General features: G+C 35.3%; 1 protein-coding gene across 10 annotated transcripts; it reads right to left on the minus strand.

Moving 5' to 3' along the window:
* Positions 1-1,740: 1,740 nt before the first annotated feature.
* LOC128555475 (uncharacterized) lies at positions 1,741-19,599 on the minus strand. 10 transcript variants are annotated; one of them, XM_053537790.1, is made up of 4 exons: positions 17,009-17,095; positions 13,953-14,087; positions 8,617-8,646; positions 1,741-6,269 (listed from the first exon to the last, which is right to left on the minus strand). In XM_053537790.1, the coding sequence occupies exon 4, from the start codon at positions 6,220-6,222 to the stop codon at positions 4,213-4,215; it is 2,010 nt and encodes a 669-aa protein (XP_053393765.1). In that variant the 5' UTR covers positions 6,223-6,269; positions 8,617-8,646; positions 13,953-14,087; positions 17,009-17,095; the 3' UTR covers positions 1,741-4,212. The 10 variants fall into 10 exon arrangements, with proteins under 10 accessions (XP_053393765.1, XP_053393769.1, XP_053393764.1 ...); XM_053537794.1 differs by lacking the exon at positions 13,953-14,087 and adding an exon at positions 12,033-12,097 and having other exon boundaries at positions 17,009-17,057; XM_053537789.1 differs by lacking the exon at positions 17,009-17,095 and adding an exon at positions 12,033-12,097 and having other exon boundaries at positions 13,953-16,025.
* Between the last annotated feature and the right edge of the window lie 7,914 nt (positions 19,600-27,513).

Raw genomic sequence — 27,513 nt, forward strand, 5'->3', positions numbered from 1 at the left:
GGAGTATTTATAAACTTCTTGTTTATATTTGCTCTATTTTTTTTCCTTTAAAGCAGTGTTAGCATTTCAATGTTAATCTGTTACACTACCTTGTTTACGAAGAGGGCAAAGGATGGGGTTTTCACCTAAATTCACAGTTCAACAACATCGTTTGGCTTTAAAACAACAGTAAGTTTTTTAATTATTACATTTTTTATTTTCTAAAGTTATGTAAGGGTAGTACAATTTTAATAGCAAAAAATATGAACATGATAAAACATTCATGTACAAAAAAAAGTGTATAACAGAAAAGGTAGCATATAAGCCCTACGTTAACATCTACAGATATATGAATACCTATCACAATAACATCACACAATTACCATGTATACAGCACGATTATTACAGATTACATTAAAGCCTTATTTGTAGGATGTAGTCAAAGGAAAACAAGATCCAACATAAATGGAAAAGAATATAAATATCTTAACAGCATGTGTACTATTTACATGCACATTAGAAATTTGTTAAAATCTTTTACTGATAAAAATTCCACTTTTCTGACAATTTCTTGGAAATGATTTAGTGTGTTCACAATATCTAAGTACATCAAAGATTTCAAAACTTGTGAGTTACATATTCTTTTTCTCTAATTTTAGATGTTGACATACAAATCAAGCCAAGAAGTATTTCATTCAAAAGCCATTCTATTTAATTTAAAGCCCAATATGTCAAAACATCAAAACATTTTTTTAATATCAGAGAAACTGCGATATGATTCTTGTACATATACGAGTACACATAATTAAACATTGGATTTTTTACTTAGTTTTAGCTTAGCTCTACACTTTCAAACTGCAAGTGTAAATGATGATTACAACTAAAGATGCTATTAAATTATCTATGTAAAATGGTTCAATCTTTAACTGTGGACTTCAGCATGAAATCAGCCTGCTAATGAATATGCTGTTGAATTACTATTCCTGTTAATAGAATTCTGGGTAATTTCCACTTCTTGCTACCTTAAAACACAAAAATTCAAATCCTTACAAATTATTTGTTTTTGTCCAAAGAAAAGGAATTTGATACAGACAAAACTAAGTGATTTACACAAAAGCCCCAATTCTGAAATGTCCAATGCTGTTCATATGACAGCATTTCATGTTGTAATACATACGGTTTCTCTAATAACACAGCAAAGAGTATACTACAACTATAAATGTGTAGTTATTCGATGCATTTGTATCAGAACAAAATAGAAATATGTTTTTAGGGTTTCAAAGACATCCTACAACCTCTTATTACCTGTAAATCTAAAGTTTAAATAAATAATGCAAAAATGACTAGCTACTGGTTTGACGTAAGGTTTGTTTACACAACACTGGCACTAAACATAGTCAATATAAAATACATTAACAGTCAGTAACAAACACACATACATAATTTAAAAAAACAACAATGAAAAACAAAATCTTCTTTTATTGAACCACGTCATTGTTTTCACTTTCATGTTTCCACATTGAGTAGTACTCCCTTTATATATTTAATAATTCATCAAAATCAACATCTTTACACCAAGAAAAAATATTTCTACATTTGGTACAAAAGATGCATAAATGCTTAATATCTTTGCCTTACATATACAACAAATATAAACAAGAAGCCCATATGGGCCTAAGTCACTCACCTGAAGAGGACCTTAACCATCTGACCCTTTAAGGAGCCAAACACCCCGATCTGAACAAATTTGACAGGACCTTATATTAATGAAACAGACCTGGTTTGATAAAGATCCATCAAGTGATTTATGATAGGTAGTCATTAATAAGTATTTTTACTTTTGGCCCTAGCAACCTCTAAAAGGGTCCAACTGCCCCCATCTGAACAAATTTGAGAGAGGACCTTATAATGATCCTGCACACCAAGTTTGTTGAAAATCCATCTAGCTATTCATTAGAAATTGTTTAAAGGTATTTCAAGTTTAAGCTCTAGCAGCTGCTAAAAGGGGCCAAATGTCCCTAATTGAAAAAGTTTGGTAAAGGGCCTTATAATAATGCTACAAGTCAAGTTTGATGAAGATCCATAAAGCAGTTCATGAGAAGAAGTCTTATGAAGGCAGTTCTATTTTTAGTTCAAGGGGCCCCTGAAAAGGACCAACTGCCCCCATTTGTATAAATTTGGGAGAGGACCTTATAATGATGCTACAGACCAAGTTTGATAAGTTCCATCAAATGGTTCACGAGTCATTTAAAGACATTTCTATTTTTATTTATAGTGGATCCTAAAAGGGGCCAAGTGACCCCATTTGAACAAAATTGGGAGAGGACCTTATAATAATGCCACAAACCAACTTTGAAAAAAATCCTTCCACTGGTTTATGAGAAGAAGTCGTTTAAAGGTATTTCTAATTTTGGCTCAAGCGGCCCCTAAACAGGGCCAAGTGCCCTCATTTGAACAAATTTGGGAGAGGACCTTATTATGATGTTATAGATCAAATTTGATGAAGATCTATTAAGTGGTTCATGAGTAAATGTCTTTTAAAGGCATTTCTATTTTTAGTTCTAGTGGCCCCTAAAAGGGGCCAAGTGCCCCCATATAAACAAAATGTGGGGAGGACCTTATAATGATGCTGTAGACCATTTCTGAAGAAGATCCTACCACCGATTCATGACAAGAAGTCGTTTAAAGGTATTTTTAATTTTGGCTCTAGCAGCCCCTAAAAGGGGCCAAGTGCCCTTATTTTAAAAACTTTGGGAGAGGACCTTATAATGATATTACAGACCAAGTTTGATGGAAATCTTTCAAGCCGTTCATGAGAAATGGTTTGAAGGTATTACTTATTTTGGCTCTAGCGACCCCTAAATGGGGCCAAGTGCCCCCATTTGAACAATTTATTTATTTATTTGGGTTTTACAGCGCACCAACACAGTATAGGTTATATGGCGCCAAACAGGACTATAAGTTTTGGTTTCACATCTCATTTACATCAAAATAAAAACATGAGGTATGGAATCAAAATTTGCATACCTGCTGGAATCACAGAGTTACAGCAAAACCAAGTGTTAAGACCCTATTAGCCGCCTCTTATGATCATGCAATGGTAAGGCAGTGGTTCCAATTCTTTTCATACACAGATCGTCCCAGAACCACATGGGGCCCCATTTGAACAAACTTCAGACAGGACCTTATAATAATGCTACAGAACAACTTCGATGAAGATCCATCAAGCGGTTCATGAGAAGAAGTTGTTTAAAGGTTTTTTATTTTCAGCTCTAGCGGCCCCTAAAAGGGGCTAAATGCCCCCATTTGAACAATCTTGATAGAGAACCTCACTAGGATGCTACAGACCAAATTTGGTGTTATTCTGAGCAGTAGTTTCAGGGAAGAAGATGTTTAAGTGAAAATGCGGACAACGGACCATCAACATATACTAATAGCTCACCCTGAACCTTCGGTTATGTGAGCTTAAAACTGTAATTGTAAAACATATTCAATGTAAATTCTTGAAAAAATAAAACATAGTAACATCCACATTAAAAAAGCAACAGATAAATGATATGATTTGGCTATTTTCAAAACAATGAAGCCAGAGGATTTTTTACTCAACTAAGCATTAAATAACTTGTTTTTCTCTGCAGCATTGATGATTTTGATATACAAACAAAAATATTTTCAAGGATTATCTATAAATACACAACCAAACAAATATTGCACATTTTCAAGTTGATAAATGCTAATAACACATACTAACTGTACATAAATGAATCATGCATGTACAATTATAAAACTATCATATTATGAACATACATAAAATATAATGTTACAAGTTTAGTTACACATTGTACAATGTCCTATATACATGAACTTAATTACAGTAAACATTAACACAAAAAACAGTGAATGAAATTTGAGCTACATTATTACTCATTTCTAAATGCATGTAATCAACTTCAAGGTCCCCCACTTAAAATGCTTAATTTAAGGAAATTTACTAGAAGTAACCAGATTACCTTATAGTAAAAAAAACTAGCACTGAATGCATCTATGACATAGTATTTCATTTCAACCTTGAAAAAAATAAAACAGCAATGAAGTCGAGCTTTTGGTGATATTTCCTCCCAGTGGTTATAGTATAAATATCCCATTAAGTTGTTTAAACTGGATGCAGCCATGTTAAACTTACACACTGGAAAGGAACAGAACACAATTGATTGGACAATAAAACAGCTTGTATTACTTTTTATCAGTTTTTCTTCTACCATGACAACAGTCACGGAAATGGTCTGTATGTTTGGAAGAATCAGAGTTCACAGAACTGATACTGCCCCTTTTAGTACTTTGTCTGACCTTTGACCTGTCCTCTTTTGTGGTGGACAATCCTGTTTTACTTGAGGTCTTACTACTCTGTGATACAGGTGAATCTTTTACTGGTCTAGGTGCCACAGAAGAATGACTGCTTTGACTATGTTTTTCTAGTTTAACTTGTTTTGCCGATGGACTAGATTTGGCCTGTGAGCTCTTCACTTGCTTGCCACTGGATGACTTAATACTTGATGCAGATTTTTCTGTCTTTTGGTTGTCTTCTGATACTGAAGTTGGCTTTGTCTTGACAACAGTCTGCTCTGCAGACTTACCTACCGAAGATTTCCTTAACCCTTGGACTGACAGAAGTACCGGAGGTCTTTCTGAAGCCTTCTGTCTTTTACTCAAAGTTGATTTGTTTAATGGTGGCGTTACTGACCTTGGTTTATTCAAGATTTCTTTACAATCATCGTCCGACATATGTCGTACTTCATGTGAAGTAACAAGGACAGTTGGACTAGATTCGGTCTGATGAATTTTTGATGTTTTTGATCTTGCTGATTGACCACGTTCTGAGACAGAACTTGGTCTGTAAGCTTTTCTACTATGATCTGGAATACTGATTGAATGTGACTTGTAACTCAATAAAGTGACAGGATTTTTCTTCCCGATAGATTTCAGTTTTGCAGCAGATGTAAGTAATGCAGACCTCATTGTAGAAACTGGAGTCTTTGACCTTGACTTCTCAGAAGAACGATCTTTCGAAGACGATTTACTTATTGCTCTGGAACTACTTTCATCAATAGGTTGGTTTGATCCCTTCTTCAAATTTTTAGTCTTCTTGTCAGACTTTGGGGAATTCTTCCCCTCTAAATGCCCATTAATGTCACTTGTTTTCGATTTCTTCAACTTTGCTCCCTTATCTTTATCAGATGACAAGATTTTCCCTTTTGATTTTTTAACAGTTTTACTACTTGCAGATTGTTCTGTGACATCTGTAACGACTAAATCCTGTGTTTCTAAAGTCGTACTTCCTATATAATAATCATCTACTATATCTGTCTCTGGAATAGATGGATCTTCTAGAGATTCATTTATTCTTGATGCATCAAATTCATCTGCTGTACTCATAACTAGATATTTTACTGCACTATCACCAGCAATGGCTTCAACAGTTGTATCATGATGACTTGTATTTGCTACACTTTCACACTGAGGGACATCCTCAGCATTTCTAACAGTGCCATTTTCATCATCTTCTTCAATCTTTTCCGAGTCATGCTTTATTTCATATATTTCTGAATGTCTAGACACTTCTTTAGAATCTTGATCTAAAGTACCTGGGACAGTATCAGATTCTTCCGCACTTATATGTTTCCTTAGAAGCATAGGTGAAGTCATACTTGACCTTGATGGAAATGGTTTAGACCTTTCTAGATCAAAACTTGTGCATTTTGTAAGAAGTTTTGGTGATTTTGTAACCTGCCCATGTTTTGAACTATCAACAGCTACACTATCTGAGACATTGGTATCAAGTTCTAAAGGTTGTGCTTGCGAGACCTGGGGCCAAGATACTCTAGAGCCCTGAATACCATTTTGAGGGGACGGTGGGTAAGAGGCAGTTTTACCAGTGGGTGTTGTTCTTCTATAAACCTGTGGGGACCTTGAGTCTAAAATGCTTGTGAACAAACTTTCTCCTTTAGGTACCCAGGTATTTACAGGAGGAAGTTGGAACAATTTATTCTGATTGGATGATGAGCTGGAGTCGGATTCATTGATGGGTAGATCTGTATCAGAGGCACTGTCGGTGAATTCAAGGACGGAGTCTTCTATCTTTATAGTTGGCGGGGAAGATATAACAGATCTTACTGAGAGGTTCGGAGAACTTGCTGGAGATCGGAGAGACACAGAGTTGTGCCTTGTTGCAAGGGGCGGAGTCATGTAACGCTGATCCCATGCCTTCTTCGTTATAGCTCCACCTCCAGATCCTATCAAATACAAGAAATATGCTGATTATGAAATTCATGACATAAGACCAATCATTATATCTGCTGGTCTAGCTAATGCTTTCTACAACATAAAAAATCAAGGTGAACGTTTCTTAATCCAATAAATACTAATCAGAAATGAAATAAAAATTGGTTACATAACTTGAACACATAATATCTACTTAATGAAATATACTAGTACGTTCATATACTTTAGAAAGTTTTCTAACACAAAAACAAAACAAAACAGACACTGACTATATAATGTACAACACACAACTAATTGGTACTATCATAAACAAAAATTGTACCATTGTACAAACTGATAAATGTAATAAGATTTCTGAGAATATCTGAAGTACACTTCTGATGTAAAAGAAATTACTTTTTGTGAATATCTAAATTTTTCCCAAACAAGGGATTTTGAATTAGTTCAAACTTGCAAAAGCAGGAATGAAATAATGTAGTGATTAAGATCATAATGTACTTTTGAACACATAGAAAATATATGTAAAGGAATTCTCAGAGAATTTTTGATGTTACTTGTATGTAATGTATACATATTGAAATATATAGTAGTTGTAATAAACACATCTAACAGCAAAAATGAATAACAGAAATACAATTTAAAGACAGGAGAGATGGAAAGTCAAAGAGTGTAAAAAAACAATGATCTAGAGAAAATCACTGCTTAACTGACTAACACCAAAAGTTTATATAAGAATACAACCATGGGTACTGTATGCAAACACAAGCTTCATCTTTATACCATTATGCTAGGAAACTGTAACAATATTCAAGCCAGAGCTGTTATAAAAAGCATTTAACAATCTGAAAAAAGAATGTTACTGCAGTTACATGCCTTTGTAAAAAAAATCCCCGAATTTCATGGTCATTGTAGCGTTTTAAATTTTGACGCGCCTGACCTTTCATAAATTATGAGTGTGTTCTTGCTAAAATTAAGACTTGTGGAGCGAGAAGACAAAGTTCATGCCTGAACGATTAGAACTGACAACCCCTGGGCACAAGGTTATGTAACCAATTGGTTGATTCTGAACTTAAAATCTAATGCCATAATGCTTTATAAGAAATGGTAACCTTTAGGAATTTGTCAAGCCTACCACAAAGGTATCGTTAAATGAAATGGAAATTATTTTCGAATTTCTTTACAGAGGCATCAACTAGAGCGAAGAAGCAGCGCACAACACTACTCTTTCTTGTGTATTAATTTCTTTAACAGCTCTATGCATGTTTAACATTTTCAGAAGGTTTAGAATACACCGAAGACTTTACAAATATGGAAACTGATACTGTCTTAAAGGATAACTCTGTATACACACAACATTCAAAATTATTAGTCAGCAAAATGAAAACAAGAATTCCATAAATTTTAGCCTTAAAATCCTTAAATACTCATGTATAACATTATATCCTCATTAAAACAGAATTTTCTCAAAACAAAAAGAACCTTAAATCTCTACTGAATGTCAAAATAAGAACATACAACGCATTTTTTCAAAACATTAACACTCATTAAAAACTATTTTCAACTAAAAGAGTAGTGTGTCAACAAGCAGTACTCGCAGTGTTCAGTGACTGTAAGAAAAGCAATTAAAAAAACAACAAATTTTTGTTAAATTAGGAAAATTGCAAAAACAAATGGCAACAAAAACAGCTGTCTTGATAAATAACTTAGCTGTGGTGCAGCTTTCTTAAACAAATGCAGTATATGGGAAATATTTCTGTACTGAGTAATATTGCTGTAAACTGTCACTGAAAACATGATATACCAGAATAACAACAGAACACTCAACTGAAAGTTGCCAATTCAGGAATTTTCATCATCTTTCAATCTGTATTCTTTAACCATTTTTGAAGGACATATTAAAATAATGTTCTTGTTAGTAACAGTGTTATGCAAGTTACAAACTTTTTACTAAAGCAGAACAACATTGATGAAAGCTGATGTCTGCCCTTACTGTCCTAAATGGGCAGCAAAACTCACTCAAACTGAAGTCTCCCATCTTCATGTATATTAATAAAATGAAGAGATCTGATATCCTTCAAAACAGTATTCCTGACACAGCATTGTAAAAATGTTACTGTTAAATCAAATAATGAAACAACTCTAAGTGCCAACCTCTCTCCGTCTAATTTATCTGGGCAATTTTCATTATTATTAATCTTGTAAAATACAATTTAGAACAACTAAGTGTAACTGCAACTTTAAGTTGAGCTATGTGAGTATATTATAGCAAACTTGTACACATGCAAAATCTGCATGCAAGTGCGACCACCACCACGATAACTGGCATTACGAAGGTCAGCATCTACCACCAAATCTTACCTACTAGAGGTCACCCCTATTTCTTTACACCTACAATAGTGAGCGGGGAGGTTATACGTACTATGTAAGTTTTCAGCCGCCTTTTGCATATACTATATTATATCTTTGCCATACTACAAGCATTTTGTGTCCAAATGCATCCTCCATATATAACTTTTGTGACTTTCTGCATATTTCATTCTCTATGTTAACCTAAGAGTATTGATAAAATGATAGAGGCCCTAAGGTATTTGGTGACTGAGGTTATTTTAAAACAAAGTTTTTCACAAATTCTCTATTTTCAGGAACAACAGAATCAGTGATTTATAAAATAAGCAAATATTCTCAGGTGTCTGTTTCTAATAATAAATGTACTTGGGTCATACCATTTCATCAATTTTATGACACAGCTTTATAAAACAAATGAAATTACACATTTTCTGAAAATATAATTATAGAAAAAAAGTGGCATATACAAATTAAAGTCAATCCAACAAAAGAAATTAAGAGACTAAATTGAGCAATGTGACAAAGACAAAATGTTATGATGTTAGTTAAAACTCAATCAGTCATACACAGTTATGTTAACATTAATATGTTTAGTAGGAACTAATCATTTATAGGGAAAAACTGAAAATAAAAAACACATATTTTAATAACTGTATTAGTTTCTTGAAAAGAGTATTAGAAGAAACAAGAGCTGTCTCCATAGGATGACACATGCCCCCGATGGCACTTTGAATGAATATATAGTTATGGCCGATGTTAGAGTTTAGGACCTTTGACCTACGGAACTGGGTCTTGCGCGCGACACATCGTCTTACTGTGTCACACATTCATGCGTAGGTATTTTAAAATCCATGTATGAATGACAAAGATATGGACCGGACACGCCTATCAATGCACTATCATGAAAAATGACCTTTAACGTCTAAGTGTGACCTTGACCTTTGAGCTACGGACCTGGGTCTTGCGTGCGACACGTCGTCTTACTGTGGTACACATTCATGCCAAGTTATTTGAAAATCCATCCATTGATGACAAAGATATGGACCGAACACGCCCATCAATGCACTATCTTTTAAAGTCTAAGTGTGACCTTGACCTTTGAGCTACGGACCTGGGTCTTGCGTGCGACACGTCGTCTTACTGTGGTACACATTCATGCCAAGTTATTTGAAAATCCATCCATCGATGACAAAGATATGGACCGGACACGCCCATCAATGCACTATCCTTTAACGTCTAAGTGTGACCTTGACCTTTGAGCTACGGACCTGGGTCTTTCGCGCGACACGTCCTCTTACTGTGGTACACATTCATGCCAAGTTATTTGAAAATCCATCCATCGATGACAAAGATATGGACCGGACACGCCCATCAATGCACTATCCTTTAATGTCTAAGTGTGACCTTAACCTTTGAGCTACGGACCTGGGTCTTGCGCGCGACACGTCGTCTTACTGTGGTACACATTCATGCAAAGTTATTTGAAAATCCATCCATTGATGACAAAGATATGGACCGGACACGAAAATTGCGGACAGACTGACAGACCGACAGACAGACTGACAGACCGACAGACGGTTCAAAAACTATATGCCTCCCTTCGGGGGCATAAAAATAACAAAATAACCTGGGCTATAAACATGAAAATGTTTAGTAGATGGCAGTGAAAATGCACCTACAAAAAAATTCACCTTAAAGTACCTATGACAACATTGAATGAATCATACAAGAAATCTTCAGTCAATCAAGACAAAGAAAGATGAAAATTTACAGAGTTTGCTGTTAGCCCTATCTTTCTGTAAAGTTTCAACAGGAAAGCGGTACTTTTTATCACACCACCTTTGACAAATATCTCCAAACAAAGTTTATATTATAACATTTAAGTTTTTGTGAACTTGTTAACATTTAAAAACTAGAGATGCTTTTGAGAAAAGCGCATGTCTCCCACAACTGCCCCTATGAAAAATGTTAGTTTCTCTAGATGTTTTAGAAGAGTGGATCCAATTAGATGGTCTGGATGAGTGGATCCAATCAGTAATTCAAGGGCCATAAATCAAAGTGCCTGGGCGGATTTGGCATAGTTTATCGAAACCTTGGCGTAATGGTCTTTATGTGGCCCTATAACACATTTTGTTCAAGTTTGGTGAAGATCGGATGAGAAATGTTCGACTTAGAGAGCGGACAAGAGTAAACGGACAGATTTTTTCCGTAATTCAAGGGCCGTAACTCTAAAATGCCTGGACCGATTTGGCTAATTATCGAACTTGGCTGAGGTCTCATGGTCAAACACATTTTGTTCAAGTTTGGTGAAGATCGGATGAGAAATGTTCGACTTAGCGAGCGGACAAGAGTAAACAGATGGATTTTTTCGTTAATTCAAGGGCCGTAACTCTAAAATGCCTGGACCGATTTGGCTAGTTATCGAACTTGGCCGAGGTCTCATGGTCAAACACATTTTGTTCAAGTTTGGTGAAGATGGGATGAGAAATGTTCGACTTAGAGTGCGACAAGAGTAAAAAGGCTGATTTTTCGATAATTCAAGGGCCGTAATTCCAAAATGCCTGGACCAATTTGGCTAGTTATCAAATATGGCCGAGGTCTCATGGTCAAACACATTTTGTTCAAGTTTGGTGAAGATCGGATGATAAATGTTTGATTAAGAGTGGGGACATGAGTAAAAAGGCCAATTTTTCGATAATTCAAGGGCCGTTACTCCAAAATGCCTGGACCGATTTGGCTAGTTATCGAACTTGGCCGAGGTCTCATGGTCAAACACATTTTGTTTAAGTTTGGTGAAGATTAGATGAGAAATATTCGAATTAGAGTGCGGACAAGAGTAAAAAGTCCGATTTTTGGTAATTCAAGGGCCATAACTCCAAAACGCCTGGACCGATTTGGCTAGTTATCGAACTTGGCCGAGGTCTTATGGTCAAACACATTTTGTTCAAGTTTGGTGAAAATCGGATGAGAAATGTTCGACTTAGAGTGCGGACAATCTTTGTAACAGACACACACACAGACACAGACTGGAGTAAATCAATATGTCTCCCACACCACTTTGTGGTGGGAGACATAACAATGCATGAGACTGCAAACAGGTTTAAGAAATGCACATTCATGTAACTATATGATTACCACGCAAGGTAAAGATAACAGGATAACTACATTTGCTCAAACTTATGCCACTGTCATTCAATGACATTAAAAATTAAAAACAAGGTAATTTTACAATTAAGATTCTCTCTTTGAACTGTGAACATTTTCTTTCTATAACTTTGTTGCATTTTAAAAGTTAAAATCCCCCTTTTTCAGAAACTGTCTGATAAATTTTGGAATCTGATGACAATGGCATTCAGTATAGCAACACTTCACTCATAAGTAAGGGCAACATTAGCAAAAGGCATCAAATTAATGTCTGCTGCAAGTACCTGCTGCTTCTATAGCTACTATACCATGGTTATAAACTCAGGCTCCGGTAACGGGGCTACATCACCTGTTAACAACCAATCAAATCTTCTGTTACATCTAAACATTCAACATATGACCCAATCAAATTCATTGTTACATCTATACTATCATTTCAATTTTATCTTTTGCCACATTCTTTCAGTAATAGTTTGTTAAATATGCTAATAATATTTGTATTCAGTATTACAATCATGCTAACAATGAAGCAAATTGTGTTTCTGAGGCAACCTGTTAGCTGAACTTCTTAAAAGGTAAGTAACTTCTAAAGTTCTACATAAATGTAACATTCTGTCAAATTAACAACATAAAAAGCTAGACAAAATTAAAACTGATAAATACAAATACTTTGTTTGGTATAAATTAAGTATGCAGAAAAAATGTTACAGTGAAATATGTAGCATTTGTTACTGTTATACCTTATGTGACGCCTATTACCTATAGCCAGCAATTCTAAATATTTTGACTTTTCCTGTTTACACTAGCAACTGTTGTCTGTACATGTTATAATTCTCAACAACGTTACTGCTGATGCCCCAAAATGATGGCATGTTAAAAGTAACTGCATAAATGTTTTTCTACGCTGTAACCTTGACCTTTGACCTGACATCTTAACAACAGCTGGGTTCACCTACTGACAACAGGCAAACATCCCATGAAGTCTTAATGCAGCGTACCCGTTATAATTCACTAACACCATTACTGCCTAGTTGGCCCCACAAATGATGGCTATGCGTTTAAAATAATACTTGGCATAAATGATTTTTTCTAAGCTGTAACCTTGACCTTTGACCTGACATCTTAACAACAGCTTGGTTCACTTACTGACAGCAGGCAAACATCCCATGAATCTTAATGCAGCAGGCCCAAGCATTTCTCCAGATATTGATCAGAAACCATCTTCAGTTTTATTATCACTTTTGACCTTTACCTCTGACCTAATGACCCCCAAAACGATAGACAATTGTTTGCTAAAGTGGTCTTCAGTTATTGAACAGAAACCATTTTCAGACTCAAGATCAATATGACCTTCACCTTTGACCTACTGACCCCAAAACAATACGGGTCATATACTGATCACAATCATCATATGAAGTTTGATGACTGTAGGCATATGTTGTTTTTTTTTAAATGTATTATCCTGGAGAATCAGCTTTTAGTCTCAAGGTCATAGTGACCTTGACCTTTGACTTACTGACCTCTAAAATAACTGGTTCTATCTACTGACCACAGGCAGTCATTTTATTAAGTTTGACCACTGTAGGCCTAAACATTTTCCAGTTATTGATCAGACACCAAAAGGTCCGTCGACCAATCGACAATGTGCAAATAATATACCCCCACTTCTTTGAATGGAAGGCATAATAAATACTTTGTCTGCATCAACGTATTTTGTCTGTGAATTAAACAGCAAAAAACCTACAGCTCTAAACTGTACAAATGTTGTTTAAATGTACCTATCAGCACTCTTACTGACTAAAAGCTATAGATAAGACAGTCAAGGAAATCAAATTAAAATCAAAGACTAAATCAAACTTTAATCAATCAATGCTATGGACCAAGGCCATTTCTTTATAAAAGCATACTCAAAGAATGAAGTTGTCAAAGTAAACTTTACACATCTCCATTTTCCCTCAAGCTGCTTTTGATTATTTAAACCCAAACCAATTATCACTAATAGGTGCTTACACAAAACCGTAACTGAAGTTTGGAACACAGATCTCACATTAAAGAATTATTTTCATAAATCCAGCTCCATTACACATACAACACAAAAAAGCATAATCAAATCTTAGAGTAACACAAATCATCAGCATAATATTTCACAATCAAATTACATTACACATTCCCATCACCTATATACGTAAGATTCAAATACTGACTGTTTACATCATGCCCATGCTTAGATCTGTGTGAATCATCAGGTAAAAGTATCTCATCATCGTCGTCATCAGACTCAATATCAGAGTCGGCAGACGTTCCAAGGTATATTCCAATTTCTACCTCATTTTCCTCTCCTGTAAAATGTTCATACACATGCAAACATTCTAACTGGTTACTGAGATTATTTATGATTTGTATGAAGCATTTCCATTGGTTATTGTTTTATGCATTTTTATTGGTTAATTGAAAGAACAGTTACTGTAGGTTTTTTTTTTTAAATCTAGTAATTTTTCTACAAAATGCAAGAAAGAAAATGACTATGTCAATAAAATGTAGTTTATGTATATCAAGATGCAGTATTTAAAGAATAAAGCAAAGTACGCTAACGTCAATGATTCTTAATAAAAAATTTAGTAATAAACAGAGATAAGTCTTCATCAAAGACTGTTTAATTTTGTAATTAGATGATTTAAGTATAGTGAATGGGGTTAGTACAGAAAGAATATTAAGTGTTTATAACAAAGTTAAGAGAGTACAACCTGATAAACTTCACATTCAGGGTAATATGACAGTGTACATAAACTGTGAAAATAACTGCTCAAACAGTTAGCAAAACAACTGGAACAAGAAGCTGCGTTCAATAAACGCTTGATGTCCCCGGTGGCATCCTTGTTGATACAAAGCAACCTAAGTCCAAAACGAGGTCAAGTTCAGGGTCAAACTGAGGTCAGGTGATGTCTGAAGATGAGGAATGGTCACAGGTTACATCTGCATTAGTATCAAGTCATTCTAGTAAGGGGTATTGATGCTAGACGAAACAGTCCCATTTGGTTAACCAAGAGATGGCCCATATAAAGCAACCTAAGTCCAAAATGAGGTCAAGGTCAAACTGAGGTCAGGTGATGTCTGAAGATGAGGAATGGTCACAGGTTACATCTGCATTAGTATCAAGTCATTCTAGTAAGGGGTATTGATGCTAGACGAAACAGTCCCATTTGGTTAACCTCGTACGGACGGACAGACAGGACAATCACTGTATGTCTCCCTTATCAGTAGATGCTGGGGGCATAAAAATACACTACAAACGCTTATCACATGACGGAGTCAGTAAGACAGGACAAAATGTCTCCTATCTTTTCAAACACAAGCTTTACAAAGCAATAATACCACTAAATACAGGAGCTACTTAATACATTTTTCAGCCAGTTAATTTCCTTCTTTCTGCAGTATTTATTGATGTGAGTATATGTTATGTAACAGTGGGCAGTTAACCTGGCAAGTTTTCTAGGTTTCCACACCAGTATTTACCTTTTTCTCCGCAGTAACTACAAACAACTCATGAAGCAGATGGAGGATGAATGATTTTATGCAAAATGTCTTTTACCAAATCATCATGGGAGAACATATGCCTTGCACAGGTATCAAACTCACTACCTAGTGATCCGCAGATCATAATTTATATTACATCTTCCAATGAATTTTAATGAAAACTGTTCCTTAATGAAATCATAAACCAAAATACAATATAATAATATGACAGTTTTCCCTTTTCAAGATATATCACCTTGTATTACCACTCTGTGAAAATGACACACATAGGAGTTAGTATAAAAGATGTCAACATTAACACTCACACAAAATCACATCTATGTTGGAGCAGCATACAAGCAGAAACATGACACATTATGTGTCCAAGATGCAATCCTATATTCAACCTGGCCACTACCATTTGACACAAAACATCAAAATGAGATATAACCCATAGAAACATCATTATTGAAATGTGACACAACCCGGCATGGAAACATCATTATTAAAGTGTGACACAACCCATTAAAACATACTTATTAACAAAGTGTGACACAACCCATAAAAACATCTTTGTTATTAAAGTGTGACATAACCCATAGAAACATCATTATTATCAAAGTGTAACAAAACCCATGGAAACATTATTATTATTAAAGTGTGACACAACCCATGGAAATATTATTATCAAAGTGTGACACAACCCAATTACAAAATGTCCAGTGATTCTTACCCTCCCAAACCATTCCGGAATTGGTACTCTCAAAACTGAAGCCTCTTTGTAACACATCTATCATCAAATTTAATTCATATGCTATTAAATAAGATCAAATTTATTGAAAGCTTTGTTCAAACATGCAACTTTGAGCAAAATCTATAATAAATGTAAAATTTCTGTGTTTTTGCAGGACTGAAGAAAGGACCGTACTGGTAATCTGGAGACGCCTTCATGAATCTTTAAGAAAACAGAATGAAGTAGACAGTACAGAATGCCTACATTATTATTGTGCATCAGAACTTTACTAAGTAAGAGGATGTACTATGAATAAGATATGTGTCGCATCAAATCAGTAATCATAGTATAGCTTATGATCAAAATTTAGTCCACCTGTAAGGACCTACAAATATCAGTCTATTTGAGAATAATGTTAGATTGTTGGTTAAGTATAAGAAAATAACTAAGACTAGTTTGCATTCAAGCAATGTTTTATCTTAAAGTAAAATGCATAAATGTTAGGGTACACTTTTGTATCAGTTTTAATAGATTCCAGTGCCACCATTCAAGTAAAGTTTTATGTTATAGTAAACAGTAGAAGAGTTTGGTATCAGTACTGATAATTTCAAATGTCCCATTCAAGTAAAGTTTTATGTTAAAGTAGAAAGTCTTAGAGTACATGTTAACCAAGAGTATAAAGTAGAAGAGTTAGGGTATCAGATTTTGATATATATTCCAACATCACCATTCAAGTAAAGTTTTATGTAGAAAGAATAGATGTTAAGTTTTATGTGAAGGTAAAAATGCGAAAGAGTTAGGGTATCAGTATTGATATATACAAATGTTCCATTCAAGTAAAGTTTTATGTTAAAGAAGGAGTAGATGTTAACTTAAAGTATAAAGTAGATTTGCTACGTTCCAACGTCACCATTCAAGTAAAGTTTTATGTTATAATCACATGTTATTATCACAATGCTGAGACAGGTTAGATTGTTTATATGAGCCATTCCCAATGCACAAGTGCTTTATTACCATCTGAAATTGCTCGACCACTTGAGGACTCTTTCTTATCAAAATTGGCCGAGCCTGGCAGTAAAATATCTTCACCTTGTTTCTGTGAAATCAATTTAGCAAACATATTTTATGCATCATCAATATAACCAAGTATCAAAAGAAATATCATTAGAGGTAGAATTTATGTATGTGACCTGAAAATTGAAAATATCTCTAGTATACTTAACATGATGCTACATATAAAATGCAAACAAAGAAATCGCACATAGCGAACACTTACTGTTACTAAAAAGCAGAAAAATAAACTCCCTTATATCATACTGTGAAAACTTCAATCTTCCTGAGAGACATGCTTTCATGGATTTCAAGTTTGGGTCAGTCTCAAATAAACAAATAAAATTCCCATTCTTTTTATCTCCAAAAGTTGAAATCCATGAATTCATATTCCCAGAAAGTAGCTGTTTGGCAAAACACTCAATATTGCATGCCAACAAAATGAAATGTGACTTCACATGTCCTACTAATGTACAAATATTGTACATTTTTTTAGTATTTCTGTCTATTCAATTCCTGTATGGCAATTTTATTTCCTTAAAGAAAAATTCCCTGATGTATATTCTGCCAAAATAAATTCTATAACCACCTGTACTAAATTCAAAATTTTAGATATAAAAAGATAAACAAAATGTTTTTATATTCATTTCTAGACAATTAACTGCTAACAATCTAAATACAATATAATCTAAATTAAAACCAATGCCCTGCAACAAAAACATCAACTACATAATTAATTTATGAAAACAAATATTTATATAAAGGTTTGTAATAGATTTCTTTGAAATTACTTCATAAATATACTGATAAGATAATTCTGAAACAAAATTGTCTCTGGCTGTTCTGCAATTCCTATAAATCAAAAAGAAATGCATGAAAAATACTGAAGAATACAAAACTTATACCAAAGTAATTCAGGAAAGTATCCATTGGTCAATTTTATAACTGTGTTTTTAACCCTTACCATGCTGGACATGATTAATTCTGCCTTTGAGACCAGCGTAGATCATGATCAGCCTGCACATCCGTGCAGTCTGATCATGATTTGCACTGTTCACCATTCAGTCAGTATCTTTTTGGTAAGCACCCCTTTTAACAGTTAATGGTACTGTCCAAATTGAAAGATGGACAAGCTCATTATAGAAATTTAGCAGGGCAAGGGTTTAACTCTCAATATGATCTCTGATACTGCTCTACAAAGCCCCTGGAAGCATAAAGCTGTAAAAACAAACACAATCTGTCATCTAATCTTAAACATTTAGTGTAACAAGAGGACCATGATGGTCCTGAATCGCTCACCTATCCCCACATGACCCAGTGTTGAACTGAGTACGACGTCGTTATTTCTATTATTTGACATAGTGACCTAGTTTTTGAGCACATGTGACCTAGATATCATCAAGATAAAAAATTCTGACCAATTTTCATGAAGATCCATTGAAAAATATGACCTCTAGAGAGGTCACAAGGTTTTTCTATTATTTGACCTAATGACCTAGTTTTTGAAGGCACGTGACCCACTTCTGAATCTGACCTAGATATCATCAAGGTGAACATTCTCACCAATTTTCATGAAGATCTCATGAAAAATATGGCCTCTAGAGAGGTCACAAGGTTTTTCTATTTTTCGACCTACTGACCTAGTTTTTGACCGCACGTCACCCAGTTTCGAACTTGACCTAGATATCATCAAGAGGAACATTCTGATCAATTTTCATGAAGATCCATTGAGAAACATGGCCTCTAGAGACATCACAAGGTTTTTCTATTTTTCGACCTACTGACCTAGTTTTTGATCACACGTAACCCAGTTTCAAACCACACCTAGATATCATCAAGGTGAACATTCTCACCAATTTTCATGAAGATCCATTGAGAAATATGGCCTCTAGAGAGGTCACAAGGTTTTCCTATTTTTAGACCTACTGACCTAGTTTTTGACCGCACGTGACCCAGTTTCGAACTTGACCTAGATATCATCAAGGTGAACATTCTCACCAATTTTCATGAAGATCCATTGAGAAAAATGGCCTCTAAAGAGATCTCAAGGTTTTTCTATTTTTAGACCTACTGACCTAGTTTTAGAACCCACATGACCCAGTTTCGAACTTGACCTAGATATCATCAAGATGAACATTCTGACCAATTTTCATGAAGATCTATTGAGAAATATGGCCTCTAGACAGGTCACAAGGTTTTTCTATTTTTAGACCTACTGACCTAGTTTTTGACCCCACGTGATCCAGTTTCGAACATGACCTAGATATCATCAAGGTGAACATTCTGACCAATTTTCATGAAGATCCATTGAGAAATATGGCCTCTAAAGAGATCACAAGATTTTTTCTATTTTTAGACCTACTGACCTAGTTTTTGACCCCACATGACCCAGTTTCGAACTTGACCTAGATATCATCAAAGTGAACATTCTGACCAATTTTCATGAAGATCCATTGAGAAATATGGCCTCTAGAGAGGTCACAAGGTTTTTCTATTTTTAGACCTACTGACCTAGTTTTTGACCCCACGTGACCCAGTTTCGAACCTGATCTAGATATCATCAAGGTGAACATTCTGACTAATTTTCATGAAGATCCATTGAGAAATATGGCCTCTAGGGAGGTCACAAGGTTTTTCTATTTTTAGACCTACTGACCTAGTTTTTGACCCCACGTGACCCAGTTTTGAACTTGTCTAGATATCATCAATGAACTGATAATTTCTGAAATCTTGAGAAATGGCTTGGAGTACAAGTTTTCTATTTGACTACTGACTAGTTTCGAATTGACAGTTACAAGGTGACATTGCCACTTCTAAGATCCATGAAAATGTGACCTCTAGAGTGGTCACAAGCAAAAGTTTACGCACGCACGAACGCACGCACGGACGGACGGACGGAGGACGGACGCCACGCGATCACAAAAGCTCACCTTGTCACTTTGTGACAGGTGAGCTAAAAATGAAACAACAAATTTTATTGATGCATCAAGAATACCAAAGCATTTTTACCTAAATCATAGTTCTTTTACTATGTTCCATTTAATTTTGACATACACTTTAACAATTATTGACTTCTTTGAAACAGTTTAATTCTATATATCGTATTCAACAGCAAATAAGGAGGGTGTACTAAACTGTACTTCATCTTTATGCATGGTTTGTAGGCTTTGCCTACACACAGAAATAGTAGGAAAAAAACAGAAATTTTTGAGAAAGAGTACAGAGCCAGACAGAAATTATAAAGTGCAGTATATCACTGAATTTGATCAGTGTTTTTTTTTTTTTTTTGTTATTTTAGTTTTTTGACAGAACCCAAATTTATTACCAGTAAAAAGCTGCTATCAATATGTTATTTGTCTGTGCCTTTCCTAAAATAAAATGTGAAACAGTGTTGTTGTTTTTTGGTGATATTCCTGTTTTTCAAGCCCTACTCTATTTATCTTTGGAAATATGTCTCAATAAAATGGAATAAATAACATGAATATAAATATAACGATATTATTTCAACTTGTATCGTTAAACCTGTGATAAAAGTCAACTTATAAACACAGACCATCTGGCTATTAAGACCTGTAGATTCTTTCAACTAAGATATTTGCTATTTATGGCCAGTTATCATTGATTCGTGCCTTATCATCAAATTCGTGCCCCCAAAAACGGAAGGAATGGCGCCTCGCGCGACCACTGCGCGTGTCCGAGTTCCTATCAACTTTCGAAACAAGTTTTTTATTCATCAATTTAACAGTCAAAATGCGACAGAAGCATGTAAAAATAGTGCTATTACAACAATACCCTAACACCTCAAGTCTTTAATGTGTTCAATTCTGTCTGAAATGGCCCATAAATCCTTAAATTTGCGTAGTTTACAATCTTCTGCATTCCAAGAACATGGAGACACTTGACACACTCATGTCACGTGATACTGATCATGGAAAATTACCTGTAACGTATACTTACACCGAAAAGTTGCGCTACGCATTTTCATACAAAATGCCAATTACAATCCAATTATAGATTGAGGTCTCTTTAAAGTAAATTCTTATATAATCTGAGATTTCTGACATTAAATTATAAGGCAGAGTTCCTATGCCTAAACTGTGACCAGCAGTAATGACAAACTACATCAAAATATCAAAATTGTAAAATAAATCTACAAACAAGAGGACCATGATGGTCCTGAATCGCTCACCTCTTCCCACATGATCCAGTTTTGAGTATGACGTCGTTTTTTCTATTATTTGACATAGTGACCTAGTTTTTGAGCTCATGTGACCCAGTTTTGAACTTGACCTAGATATTATCAAGATAAAAATTCTGACCAATTTTCATGAAGATCCATTGAAAAATATGGTCTCTAGAGAGGTCACAAGGTTTTTCTATTATTTGACCTATTGACCTAGTTTTTTAAGGCACGTGACCCAGTTTCGAACTTGACCTAGATATCATCAAGGTGAACATTCTGACCAATTTTCATGAAGATCCATTCAAGGGTATGGCCTCTAGAGAGGTCACAAGGTTTTTCTATTTCAAGACCTACTGACCTAGTTTTTGATCGCAGTTGACCCAGTTTCAAACTTGACCTAGATATCATCAAGATAAACATTCAGACCAACTTTCATACAGATCCCATGAAAAATATGGCCTCTAGAGAGGTCACAACGTTTTTTCATTATTTGACCTACTGACCTACTTTTTGATGGCACGTGACCCACTTTCGAACTTGACCTAAATATCATCAAGATGAACATTCTGACCAATTTTTATGGAGATCCATTCACAAGTATGGCCTCTAGAGAGGTCACAAGGTTTTTCTATTTTTAGACCTACTGACCTAGTTTTTGACCGCACATGACCCTGTTTCGAACTTGACCTAGATATCATCAAGATGAACATTCAGACCAACCTTCATGAAGATCCATTGAAAAATATGGTTTTTCTATAATATGGCCTCTAGAGAGGTCACAACGTTTTTCTATTATTTGACCTACTGACCTAGTTTTTGACGGCACGTGACCCACTTTCGAACTTGACCTAGATATCATCACGATGAACATTCAGACCAACTTTCATACAGATCCCATGGAAAATATGGCCTCTAGAGAGGTCACAAGGTTTTTTTTTATTATTTGACCTACTGACCTAGCTTTTGACGGCACGTGACCCACTTTCGACCTTGATTTAGATATCATCAAGGTGAACATTCTGACCAATTTTCATGAAGATTTCATGAAATATATGGCCTCTAGAGAGGTCACAAGGTTTTTCTATTTTTAGACCTACTGACCTAGCTTTTGACCGAACGTGACCAAGTTTCGAACTTGACCTAGATATCATCAAGATGAACATTCAGACCAACTTTCATACAGATCCCATGAAAAATATGGCCTTTAGAGAGGTCACAAGGTTTTTCTATTATTTGACTTACTGACCTAGTTTTTGATGGCACGTGACCCAGTTTCGAACTTGACCTAGATATCATCAAGGTGAACGTTCTGATTAATTTGCATGAAGATCTTGTGAAATATATGGCCTCTAGAAAGGTCACAAGGTTTTTCTATTTTTAGACCTACTGACCTAGTTTTTGAAGGCACGTGACCTACTTTCGAACCTGACCTAGATATCATCAAGGTGAACATTCTGACCCATTTTCATGAAGATCTCTTGAAATATATGGCCTCTAGAGAGGTCACAAGGTTTTTCTATTTTTAGACCTACTGACCTAGTTTTTGACCGCATGTGACCCAGTTTCGAACTTGACCTAGATATCATCAAGATGAACATTCAGACCAACTTTCATAAAGATCCCATGAAAAATATGGCCTCTAGAGAAGTCACAAGGTTTTTCTATTATTTGACCTACTGACCTAGTTTTTGAAGGCACGTTACCCAGTTTCGAACTTGACCTAGATATCATCAAGGTGAACGTTCTGACCAATTTTCATGAAGCTCTTTTGAAATATATGGCCTCTAGAGAGGTCACAAGGTTTTTCTATTTTTAGACCTACTGACCTAGTTTTTGACGGCACGTGACCCAGTTTCGAACTTGACCTAGATATCATCAAGGTGAACATTCTGACCAACTTTCATAAAGATCCCATGAAAAATGTGACCTCTAGAGTGGTCACAAGCAAAAGTTTACGGACGCACGGACGGACGGACGACGGACGCCGCGCGATCACAAAAGCTCACCTTGTCACTTTGTGACAGGTGAGCTAAAAAGTAAGAAAAAAATGTTGATATTCATAGTTCAGATTTAAAACTTTGTCTTTAAAATTTAGTAAATAGTTGGGCAGTGTTTTTAGTTATTTGCATTTATTACCACAATGTCTTTCAAAACTTCATGTAATTTATATTAATCTATAGTGATATGAAAAAACTTTTGTTGTGAAGTATAGAACTGGTTCCCCTGATCATAGAGACCTTTGCTGAAAGGTGGGAACCAAGGGGCATGAATTTGATGATAAGGGTTCCAGCGATCCAGAGTGTCAAGGTTGACTAATACAGATGTGTTTATTTTTAGAAACATGTAGGATTCTTTCAGTTTTTTGTTGTTCAAACAAAGACAGAAGTGCAGTTGTTACAGGAAACAGAAAACTGTTAAGTTTACGTCTATTTCATAAAGGAGTAACATGTAATTAACCACTAAGGGGCACGAATATATGGTAAGACGGCATATTTCAACCAAGAATAAAGCTCACCTGCAAATACAGACCACTTTTTGATCCTTTCATGCATGGGCTATATACACAGGTGTGACTGTTACACATTTTTATCTTGGAAAAGTATATAACTTATTTACTAGATCTTCACCAAGGCTGGTAAAGAGACTGATTCACTAGGCATATTAATTTTCTATAGACAGAAGCTGAAAATTGAGATCTGCTCCTAATTTTTAAGAAAACAATTAAATTTGTTGCAAATAACATAATAAGCATTGTCATTAAATCTTCCCAGGGTACAATTAAGCGTTTGGGAAAAGGATCTGTTACAAACTTGCAAAACACTTCGAACTGCCAAAGTGTTTAAAAAGACTTTATGACATGATCTATAGCAGCAGTTTTGTTGTAAAATTAAGTTTCTGGCCTGCTCTCTTTCAGCAACTTAGCTCTAAAATGTTGCAAAGAAGACATTTTAGTGTCTGCTAGAATCCGTGCAAATTGGTAAAAATTCTATTTTAATATAAACAAGAGCACCACAATGCAGAGCAATATATGCCCGAAGGTATGACCTTTGACCCCTAAGTGTGACATTGACTTTGAAGCGAGCTATGCATGTTGTCTTGATGTGGTGAACATTTGTGTCAAGTTTCTTCGAAATCCTACAAGGGTTCAGGTATGACCTTTGACCCCCTAAGTGTGACCTTGACCTAGAAGAGAGCCCTCTGAAACATGCGCTCTGCACATCGTCTTGATGTGGTGAACATTTGTGCCACGTTGAAGTTTTTTTAAACCCTTTACAAGTTCAAGAGTTACGAGCGGACACAAAACAAAGTTATTGACCTTTGCCCCCTAAGTGTGCCCTTTGCCCTTGAAGGGCCATCCAAACATGCGCTTTTGCACTTTGTCTCGATTGGGGTGAAATTTGTGTCAATTTTCTTTGAAATCTTAAAGGGGTTTCAAAAATTACAGAGCAGACACGAAATTGTTACAGACTGAAGATAGACGCCCTTGGGCTTTGATAAAACCAGAATCTGCTTTTTCTACAATATCACTAAAATTTCATTCTTTACCTTATGGGTCTTAACCCAAGGGCCTATTTCCCAAGTTTATACTATAAAAATTTTTTAAAAGTCAACATAAAAATGTTATCTGAGAATACACTAAACTTACAAAAGGGGAGTAAAGAATTTGCTTAGATGATAGTATGGACATCTAAATGATGAAACGCGGGTAATTCTTCTAAAAATGAAGTTGGCTTTTTGAAAAAGGGTTTTTGTGCAGTTTTTTACTGTGCAGATATTTCCGGTAAAAAAGCGCGCATCAGTGATGGTGGGTAAAACGGAAAGTTCAGAAGAAAACTTTTTGGATTTTTATTTTTACAAACTTTAAATGTGTGGTTTTTTAATAAAAAGATCTAACTGCGTAGTTTCTATATATAAAAAAAAAATTGCAACTCACCTTTTTTGGGGAGGGATTTTTGAGACCAGGTGCGAGGTGGATCGCTGATCTCTTGGTGAAAGTGAAATGGTTGGACTGAAATTATAGGTGAAACAAGAGCTCGTCGAACACGAAATGCCCCCCCCCCTTGATGCATTTAGTAATTGCAAAGGAAAAAAATATTGCTCACTTATGCGTGGTTCAAATTTGAAGGCTGCAGCTTAAAAAATGTAAAGTAGGCACTGGGGAAATCTCAAGATCAAATTTAAATTTTCAGTACAAAAAACTATGTTGTGGTTAAAAATTTGAAGGCGTAGCTTGAAAAATGTGAATATGTCACGGGTCAAAATCAAGGTCAAATTTTTTTTTAAAACAAAAAACTATGCAGTGGCCAAATCTAAAGTCTTACCTTCAAAAAATGTAAAAGTAGGCCTAGGTAAATAAAACAAGGTAAAATTTTTGTTTCAGTACACAAACTATGCATTTTTGGTCCAAATTTGAAGGCGTAGCAAAAGAAAATGTGAAAGTAGGTCACTGGTTTTAAAAGTCAAGGCAACTCCGTAAAGGTTTTATCTTCCCACTCAAAATATACAGGGTGGTCCAAATTAAAATTGATGTGTTATGGACATGAATTTCTAAGTTTTTCCCTATATAAGTTTAGAACCATGTGACCTTGAGGGGGGCTTTTTTGGCCCTAGAGGGAAAAATTTTGAAAAACCTTGGTGGGAAAACCACTAGATGATGCTCATTACAAATATTTAAAGCCATAGTCTTTGTGGTTTGGGGGACAAAAAGATTTAAAAATTTTTTCCCCTTATAAGTCTTTGAAAACCTGTGGCCCCAGGGAAGGCCAATTTGCCCTTGGGAAAAAAATTTGAACAATTTAGTAGGGCCCACTAGATGAGTCTATACAAAATATCAAACCCCTGGCCCTATGGTTTTGGAAAGAAGATCGAAAACTGTTTAACTGTTCGGGCCAATGTGCCTTGACCTTTGCCAATGACCTAAAATAATAGGGGTCATCTGGGGTCTTGGCCCAACCCAACTATATTTTCCTGAAATTAGGCCCCAAGCGTTTTGAGTTTTTGCTCGGAAACCATTTAATGTTATTTTCACTGTGACCTTGCCCTTTGACATACTGCCTAAAAATCAATAGGGGTTTTTGCTTGTCATGACCAACCTGCCTATAATTTTCGTGAGCCTGGGCTGAAGGTTTTGAGTTATCATCGGAAATTTTTTAAGTGTTCAGGGTCACTGTGCCCTTGACCTTTAACATCTCCCCCCAAAAATCAATAGGGGTCATTGTGCTGATGACCAACCTCCCTATAAACTTTCTGATCCTGGGCCCCAAGCGTTTTGGTTCATCGGAAAACGTTTAATTGTTCAGGGGACTTTTTTTGACCTTGACCTTTAAATATGACCCAAAATCAATAGGGGTCATTGTGGTCGACCCCCTATTCAATTTCGACCTATGCCCCAAGGTTCTTGAGTTATCATCCGGAAAACCGTTTTATTTTTCAGGGTCACGTGCCTTGCCTTTGAATACGACCAAATCAATAGGGGTATCTGCGGGAGGACCACCTCCTTATAAACTTTTATGATCTGGCCCCAAGCGTTTTGAGTTATCATCCGGAAACGGTTTGGTCTACATTCCGCCCCCCGGGACGACATCTGCAAAAAAATTTATACCCTCCTCTTCGAAGGGGGGATTTTAAATGCAATCATTTAATTAACTGCAGAACCAAAATATGTGTTTGTTAAAGCGGGGAAAAATTTCATCACTTTTCTTATAAAAACAGGTCATTGAAAAAGGTTCAAAATCAGTAAGCTTGCTGGATTCCAATGAAAATTCCCCTTTAAAAAGATCTTTTTAAAAAAAGTTTTTAGCTCAAAGGACAGGAGTGTTGATAAATTTTTTGTTTCCAAAGTGATATTAAAGTATGGTTGAAATTTTACACAACACTTCTTTTGGATTAAAATTTCCCCATTTAAAAATGCTTTTTAAAAAACAGAAAAAACAAGAGGACAAAACTCTCAAAATTATGCTTTTGCAGCAAATTACTTCTTTAAAAATTTTACTCTAGGCAGATTCTGTCCTTTTTCCCAAATTTTGAAAAATTCAAGGGTGTAACTCCTCGCGGAAAAAGACTATAAAAAATAGCAAGGAAAATTTTGCCAAAAAAAGTCTAATAATTTTTTGAAAAATTGGATTGTTTTTTTTAAAGTGGGCCTGTCAATTTTTGGGGAATTTTAGTTTCAAAGGAAATTAACCGACTGTCAGGGACTATCCAGATTATGAATTGTCTGAGGTATTATGCCCATAAAGTTGTGCCAAGTTTTGTAAACCACTAGATGGAAAAATTCCCCGAGTCG

Source organism: Mercenaria mercenaria, chromosome 3, assembly GCF_021730395.1.
Source record: "Mercenaria mercenaria strain notata chromosome 3, MADL_Memer_1, whole genome shotgun sequence".
Taxonomy (NCBI): domain Eukaryota; kingdom Metazoa; phylum Mollusca; class Bivalvia; order Venerida; family Veneridae; genus Mercenaria; species Mercenaria mercenaria.

What these genes read in the sequence shown, in the direction of transcription:
- LOC128555475 (XM_053537788.1), bottom strand. Translation starts at nt 17,114, where the DNA reads ATGTTTGCTAAATTGATTTCACAGAAACAAGGTGAAGATATTTTACTG. An exon ending in TGGTCGAGCAATTTCAGATG is followed by an intron (nt 6,270 to 17,008) that starts GTAATAAAGCAC and finishes TGTATTTGATAG; the next exon opens with GATCTGGAGGTGGAGCTATA.